Source organism: Triticum urartu, chromosome 2 (assembly GCF_003073215.2).
Source record: "Triticum urartu cultivar G1812 chromosome 2, Tu2.1, whole genome shotgun sequence".
Classification (NCBI taxonomy): Eukaryota; Viridiplantae; Streptophyta; class Magnoliopsida; order Poales; family Poaceae; genus Triticum; species Triticum urartu.
This window is the reverse complement of record NC_053023.1, coordinates 661,616,187-661,623,965: the sequence shown is the minus strand read 5'-3', so window position 1 is coordinate 661,623,965 and position 7,779 is coordinate 661,616,187. Positions and strand designations below refer to the sequence as shown.

The 7,779-nt window shown below is 46.4% G+C and overlaps 1 protein-coding gene across 1 annotated transcript; it reads right to left on the bottom strand.

Moving 5' to 3' along the window:
* Positions 1-3,427: 3,427 nt before the first annotated feature.
* Positions 3,428-7,400, bottom strand: LOC125539545 (probable cation transporter HKT7). The gene is made up of 2 exons (XM_048703030.1): positions 6,054-7,400; positions 3,428-4,113 (listed from the first exon to the last, which is right to left on the bottom strand). The coding sequence occupies exons 1-2, from the start codon at positions 7,301-7,303 to the stop codon at positions 3,693-3,695; spliced, it is 1,671 nt and encodes a 556-aa protein (XP_048558987.1). The 5' UTR covers positions 7,304-7,400; the 3' UTR covers positions 3,428-3,692.
* Between the last annotated feature and the right edge of the window lie 379 nt (positions 7,401-7,779).

Sequence of the window (7,779 nt, the reverse complement as noted above, 5' to 3'; positions counted from 1 at the left end):
GCCCGATGTCCCTGGAACGGAAAGCACCTCGGCGGCGCGGAGCGGTAGCTCGGTCTCCCTCGCCGAAGGCGTTGTCTCCTCTGCTTCGCATCCCATTCCGTCCATGATCCATCCACGGACCACGGCTTCCTCTTCCTTAGGGTAGCAAATACTACCACCGTCTACCGCCTACGGGCTATCCAGGCGACGAGCTTACCAGTTACCACCAAGCACCAATGCAACGGACATTTCTGGTATTTTGCGTTTCTAATACATTCTCCTTTTTCTCCCGCGCGCAGCGCTGGCACTAAACCGATTTACGCATCCAGAATCCGTCTTATGCAGGTCTCCAATTCCAGTCACTTGCGGCCTCTGAAGGATGCAAAGTTTATATCATTATATGGATGCTCACTCAAGGTTACTAGTTTTGCTCCATTTTATCAGCAATTGCTATTGTCAACTTAGGACTGAACTGAACTGAACTATCTATCCCGCAAAAAAGAAAAAAAAAGACTGTACTGAACTATCTATGCCGTTTTGGCTCTTATATTATGGGACAGAGGGAGTAATAAATAAAAGACGCACTCGATTTAGCCTCTGCAGAATTAATGTTCAAACATCCATAGTTCTAAATTTATGACAATGCTCCAGGTAATATGCTTTCAGTAAGAGCTAATCTAAGCATGCTATCCAACTTAGGTTCACCATGAATAGGTGTTGGAGGGATTACTTACCTGACAAGTGCAAATATCACCAAAATTGGTGGAAAAAGGGTCGGGATGTCGATAACAGTTTCACGGGCATCTCTTGAACTGGCACTCTGGAGCAGTGAGGCTACCAATTTCTGGAGGGTGTCCTCAGTGTTGCCCCAAGCATTTTCAATGTGCAGCCCTAACATTGAAGTGCACACTTCTCCTCCCAGTAACATCAGTATCATCAAAACCCAGAGCTGCTGGCCAGAGAAGTCCTCCATCTCAAGTGTTGCCATGCTTGACACTGTCACTTTGGACACAGAGGTGAATGTCATATCCAAGTTCCTTGGAGTTAGGTTAATCAGCAGCACATGAATTAAATTAGCTGGATTATCAAAGGACTGCTTACCAGAAACAAGTAACCAGAGCTGAACTGAATTGATGCACTGAAGTTTGTGAGCATTTTTGTTCAGACATAAAAATGTTGGGCTTGGCAACTGGAAACTGTTCTCATGGTGTCTTCTGGGTTAAGTACTCTCCCTTGCATGCATTTCTCAACACGATCAAGTTCTGGAGCTCAATCTGTAAGAGTGGAGTAAGAAAAATATTCTCCCCTGCAAGCATTGTCTATAAGGGCCCGGTTCCAGGTATAATTGACTCATGGATTTGCATGTGCCGCTGTTATGGAAATTCCCAACCACTTTATGTCCTGGTTGAAGGAATTTTCCGCAATTATCATCCTTCATTCATCAGTTTTTGCATCTGAGGATATTGTTGATTTCATATAGCACTTTATCTTCACAAAGACACCTAATACTCCAGGTTAATTTTTTCAGTTATTATATGTCAATAATTTACACTGTTCTCACTTTCAGTTATTAATTTCATTTGATCCTGCAGAGTAACAGTTGCATTATTCTGGTTTAGACCAAAAATGTGTCCTACTTTTTCTAGGATTATTCATTAGTGTACTGTGAAGCTGAAATTTACCACCCTATAAATTTACTACTGCAAAATTGTGTCTACAGTCTTCTATAACGCTCCACAGAAGAGACACGGCTGCAATGATTGGAACAAATGCCGATTCTGAAGCTGGGTTGCAAAATTTGCATTCTCTTGATTATATTTGCAGTTGTAAGTGCAGGACCGGAGGTTGGGATAAATCGATGTAGTCAGTCCATCTAGCAGAAAGCATCAGACAAGACAAGACCGCAGTAGTTGAAATAAATGACCGGTTGTGGAGTTGGGTTGCGACATTTGCGTTATCTTAATTAATGTTTAGTTACTAGTGTGGGCTGGGATTTCTGGGATGATTTTGGTTGGACATTTTTACTATAACTCAACTTCATGTATCAGACTCCACTAGCTTCAGACATTTATCTTGATTATTATATAACGTATCCCCTGCTGTGTGAAGAAATGTTCAAGCGCACACAAGTGTAGTGGAACTTCCCTTATCCTCCTTTCCCTTCCTTTTATTACAACGGTCAACAGACACAATCTAGTTGCACATGCGTGTTACTTCTTATCTCTAAGGTAGCAACATAATGCTTTTCCATGAAGATTTATTTGTCTGTGCTACACTTGTAGTCCTAGTATTGCTTGCCTTCTGACGGGGACAACAATAAGGAGCAAATGCAAGAAGGTGGGCAAAGGCAAGAAGAGTGGTGCCATAGGGAAGACGTATGTACCTGCTTGGTCTTCGGTCTCTCGGCCCGTCCTCTTGGATTGGGTTGTCGTTGTGGTTTGGGGTACCCGATATCTTGTGTCGGGATCACTTTGCGTGGTGGTTGTGTTGGTGAATTGTTCGTCTGTGGTCTGTTTTATTGGTTTTCGCCCGGTTTCCCGTGAATTAACTGGCAATTCTTTTTTTCTTCTTAATTAATCGATGAGGCAAAACTTTTGCCTTTGTTTCAAAAAAAAAACACTTGTAGTCCTAGTTGAGTGCGGTTGGAAGTTCAGTCTGAGTAGGTTTACTAGTTAGGTTTGCTTATGCATATACAGGTTGTGAGTTTGAGATTGTAACGTGAAAATGAGTGGAGAAAAAGTAAAGAAAAAAGCACTCAACTATCGTGCAGGTGGGGATGTTCGTTCATGAGTTTTTTTATGTGATCGTTCCGTGGGAGAAACCCAAGAATATTTGCATTCTCTTGGTTATATTTTCAATTATCAGTGCAGGTGGGGGTGAATTTATGTATTTAGTTATTCACTTATTCTATCTGGCAGAAAGCGCCGCACGATACAAGACCGCATTAGTTGAAATAGATGACTGGTCGTGAAGTTGGGTTCCAGCATTTGCATTGTTTTGTTTAAATTCTTAGTGACTGCTGGGTTTTTTGGGCTGATATTTGTTGGACATTTTTACTAGAACATCGGTTTTTGTATCCTTTTTTTGGCACAATAGTTTTATGCATCAAGCTCCACTAGACTCAGCTATGTATCTTCGCTACTATATAACGTATCACATCCCCTGTTCTGTGAAGAAATGCAGACACACAAGTGTAGTGGAACTTATGTTGTCGCACAATCGACAATCTAAGCAACCTTTTTCTGTTATGTTCTTTCAGTGTCGCACAATCTAATTGCGCAGGCGTGCTACTTCTTTTTATCCCTGAGAAAAGTGTGTGGCGAGTGAGGCTGCGATAAGATAGTGTTATAGTGCTTTTCCATGAAGAATTATGGTGGCCTCAGGTACCTTTCTTGTCACAGAACATGACCTGACCACCACTTGATTGGAATTTCCCTGTACACACTAACATATGCTTATACTTTCAGATCTGTGGCATGCAGCAGGTTGTTGTAAGAAATGACTAGCAAACCATCTCTGTGTGTGAGGAGAATCAGGTTAATTAACCTGCCTTGATCCTTAATGATTTAAATTTGATTCACCTAATCTGAAACTCGCAGCACTTGCAGGTAAATTTCTACACCTATATACTATATATGACTACAGAAAGGTGGAAGGCAAGAAAAAGAAGAAGAGGAAACCATTCACCAAGAAGAGAGAAGTAGGCGCTGCATCTAGCTAAGCTTCCAGGCTCTGCCTCCTTTCATGCTGAACTTCTTGAGCCTCCCGAAGAGCATCACGAGAATGAGGACGAGCTTGCCGGAATCGCTCCACCTCCCGACGAAGCCGGTCCACCTGTCGGTGCACAGCTGGTCCGGGCTGATCTGCCTGCTGCAACTGTAGCCCATGGAGAATCCCACATTTCCATAAGCGCTGACAACTTCGACGACGATGCTGAGCAGGTTGAAGTTGAGGGGGTCTTCCTTGAGCTTCTCCCTCTCGGTGACGCAGATGGCGATGACGAAGATGGTGAGGTAGGAGAGCTGCGACAAGGCCGTGCTCTTGATCAGCCTGATACCCTGTGTCTCCTCGGCGTGATCCGTTGTGCCGGAGCTCCCCGCAAATGGAAACCACGTGGTGTATGAAGGCAGATACCTGAAGCAAGAGGAGGCAAGCAGAACGTGAGAAAACTGAGACGGATAGTGTCGATTCTCAGGATGACGTGCTGCAAGGACATTCTGGTGACCGGCAATATTCTCAGGAATTCAACGGCGCGGCACATATGCAGGTTCTGATTCTCTCGCAGCCTACATATGGTCTCAGTTTCTCATGGACCACTGCACTGACACTATCGGATCTTCATATATGCATGGAATCCGAATCTAGAGAACAGTTCCGATCCGATCAACCCGTCGATCGGCATTCCGATCATGAACCTGCGGCGATCGATGCTCGATCGTGGTTGGCAATTCGTAGAATGGACCATGGAACACGCAATTTCGTGGCTCCGCATGAACCGATGGGTAGCTGGTCCAGGATTTTGGTTTTGGGTGCTTAATTTGGCGGTAATTTCCTCGTGTTTTTCTTGCCTCTTCTTCCTGGCCAAGGTGCGGTCACAGCTGCGCGTGAGCTCGAATACTTTGGGCCTGTCCGTTCCGCGGGGAGGGAAAATTCCTCAGCCGCTTCGTTCAATTATTATTGAACGCCATTTCCTAGTTTCATTAGTTAAGGGCTAGCATTATGGACAAAAGGGCACCTGGAGCACTTATTAATAAATACTCTCTCCGTCCGGGTTTATTAGACGGTAGGCCCCTTCTTATTTTGGGTTAAAATTTGACCTAAAAAATTAACTAACAAAATGTAAATCATATGTCATAAAAATTATATTATTGGAAAGCTCTTTCAAATACAAATCCAACAGTATATTTTTTATAGCATATACTTTATATTTTAATAGTCTATACATGGTCAAAGTCTGGCCTAAAATATGAAGGTGACCAATAAAACTGGAAACTGGACGGAGGTAGTACTAATGCATAGTTAACGTGAATTCTACATCCCCATGGAGTACTTGGTACGGAGTATTCAGCGATGATCAGGGTATGACACTTGATGAGCAACATGCATGACAAATTATGCAGATTTACTAGTCTCATCGATCATTATACATTTATACTCTCCCCCTAACATACAGATTTATTCGCAAAAATAAAATAAAATTAACATACAATTTGAGTTTCTTGAAGAATGATTGCAAGTCTTGCAGCAATACCCATGGCTTTGGATACTAGCACTTCCTTCAATTAGTTTATTCTAGTATGAAAAAATACCACGGGAAAATATATATTGTGGTAAATCAAATGAAATTACTTTGGTGTGGCACATCTTAGTATATTTTTCTATAGACTTGGTCAAACTTAAGATATTTGACTTAAGGTAGATATCTATAATATTGCCCCAACCAAATAACAATATTCTCCATTCCAAAAACCAAAATCTCGAATATTTCCAGGGAAAAATGTATATATGATCTCCAAGTTTTTAATAAAATGGTACCATAAGTCGAAATGTTCAAAGTTTTACTATGTATATAACTATATATTCAAAATGCCACTTGTTTATTAAATGGGGGGCAGTGTAAGCTTAGCCTATAATTACATTTACCTTTGGCATGAAATTGTTAAAAATCTCTGCTAGGCTTAAAGTTGAGCACCGATAGCAAGTATTCGCAAAAAAAAAAGAGCACAGATAGCAATGACAAAGATGGTCAAGTAGGTTGACTATGAGATGAGCATGATTAGGCGTGTGTTTTTTTTTCTCTGCGAAAGAGCATGATTAGGTGTTTTTTTTCTCATCAAAAGCTTCGGAACGTGACATGAAATTTTAGGCAATCTGGGATGACATTTAGTTGAGAAGCACGGGAAAAATAAAATCTTAGTGCCACGTTCTAGATTCTTGTTGGCGTTCAACGTAGGGAACTCAGTGTTATGGGAAGAAAACAAACTACGTATACCATTTACCAGGTTAGTTTAACAGCATTCTCGTAAGCATCGACCCGCAGCTGGAGAAAGAGAGAGAGATCGAGCAGGACTCACATCATGAGCACGAAGAGCACGAGGATGGCCGGCGCGAGGGTGGAGATGTCGAGGGTCGACTCGCCGGCGTGGCGGGAGTTCACCGCCAGGAACACCGCGTTCGACACCTTCTCCCACGCGCTCATCCCCCGCAGCGCCCCGCTCCACTCCATGCCGCACAGCATCGCCACCTGCACGGCGAGGAACCCGGCCACCGTCGCCGCCAGCATCCCGCACCACCGCGCCGGGAGCAGGTGGGAGTACCCCGTCAGCTCCCTGCCCTGCTTCAAAGTCTCCTTGAGCTCCACGCGCCTGGTCGCCGCGGCGGCGGCGCGCACGCACGCGGCCAGCAGCGGCGCGAACAGCGTGTTCCCGACCAGCACCTGCGGCACGAGCAGCAGCTGCAGCCCGGTGTCCCGCTGGAACACTGCCATGTTCTCGTTCGTCGGCATGAACCCGCAGTTCGAGAACGTGGACACCGTCGTGAACACGGCGAAGGTCCACACGTTCAGGGCCTTGTCCCGCAGCGTCCGCCTCGCCGCCGGCGACGCGTGCAGGATGTACGCCGCGATGGCCCCGGCGCCGAGGACGTGCACCACAAGGAAGATGGCGAGGACGACGAAGAACAGCGACCGCACCACGTCGCGCCGCAGCCTCGTGTCAGGTGCGTGCTCCAACGACTTGCTCGTCACATCATCGGCGGTAGACGACGTTGGGTTATCGATGTCAGCGGCGGCGGCCGGCGGCATCTCAAGCTCGGCGACGTGGTGGATCTCCACGCGCCGGGATTTGTGTGCAGCCTGCTTCCTCAGCTTGGACCACTTGGACGCGAGGCCTACGAGGGATAGAAACACCTCGCCGCCGACGAGCATGAGGACGGTCAGGACGAGGAGCTGCCCGTTGGAGAACACCTCCATCTCGACGGTGGACATGCTGGACACCGTCGCGGCCGAGACGGCGGTGAAGAACAGGTCGATGCCGCGGGGCCGCCTCGTGCCGTCGCCGCCGGCGCGGAACCTGAGCTGCGCGAGGAGGAGGTACCCGAGCCAGGAGACGGCGAGGAAGTAGGCGACGTGGACGAGCAGCGAGCCGACGCGCGGCCAGAACCGCCCGGCGAGCGCGCGCCGCCACCGCGCCACGCGCTCCTTGACGGCGTGGTGCCGCGCGTATGAACTGGAGGGCGAGGACATTGCCTTGTCGACCGCGGCCGTCGAGCTGCGCGGCGTGTGGTGCAACAGCTCGCCGACCTTAGGAGGATTAGCTCCGGCCATGCTCGATCGTGTAGTGCTGTGTGTTTGTGTGTGTTGGGACTTGGAGATAGTGCATGCATGCAGAGGGCTGCGTACTGTCTGCGAGAGTTGAGGCGTACGACGCCTAGAAATATATAGCCACGAACGCGTCATGGGTAGTGTTTTTTACGATGCTTTGGTGATCAAGTGCATGCGACATGTGGCCAAATTATTTACCCCAAAGCTACAGAGTAGATGCAAGGAGAAGTGAGAGACAGATACCTAAAAGTACCGAAAATACTGCTAAAAATAGCACCCGTGCCGAAAAATATTAATACAGTAATGCCACCAGGCCCACACGCATGTAGGTGGAGTAACATGGTAGTGGTGCTACTCGCTTTGGGTCGGTGGCAATGCTAGTTTAGGAATGGTTGACCCAGATCTTCGTACTCTGACCATGAATCCATCATGTTCTTTTTTTTTTGCGAGTAATGTTCATATTAATTTGGAGTATAATT

What these genes read in the sequence shown, in the direction of transcription:
- LOC125539545 (XM_048703030.1), bottom strand. Translation starts at nt 7,303, where the DNA reads ATGGCCGGAGCTAATCCTCCTAAGGTCGGCGAGCTGTTGCACCACACG. An exon ending in GTGCTCTTCGTGCTCATGAT is followed by an intron (nt 4,114 to 6,053) that starts GTGAGTCCTGCT and finishes CTCTTGCTTCAG; the next exon opens with GTATCTGCCTTCATACACCA.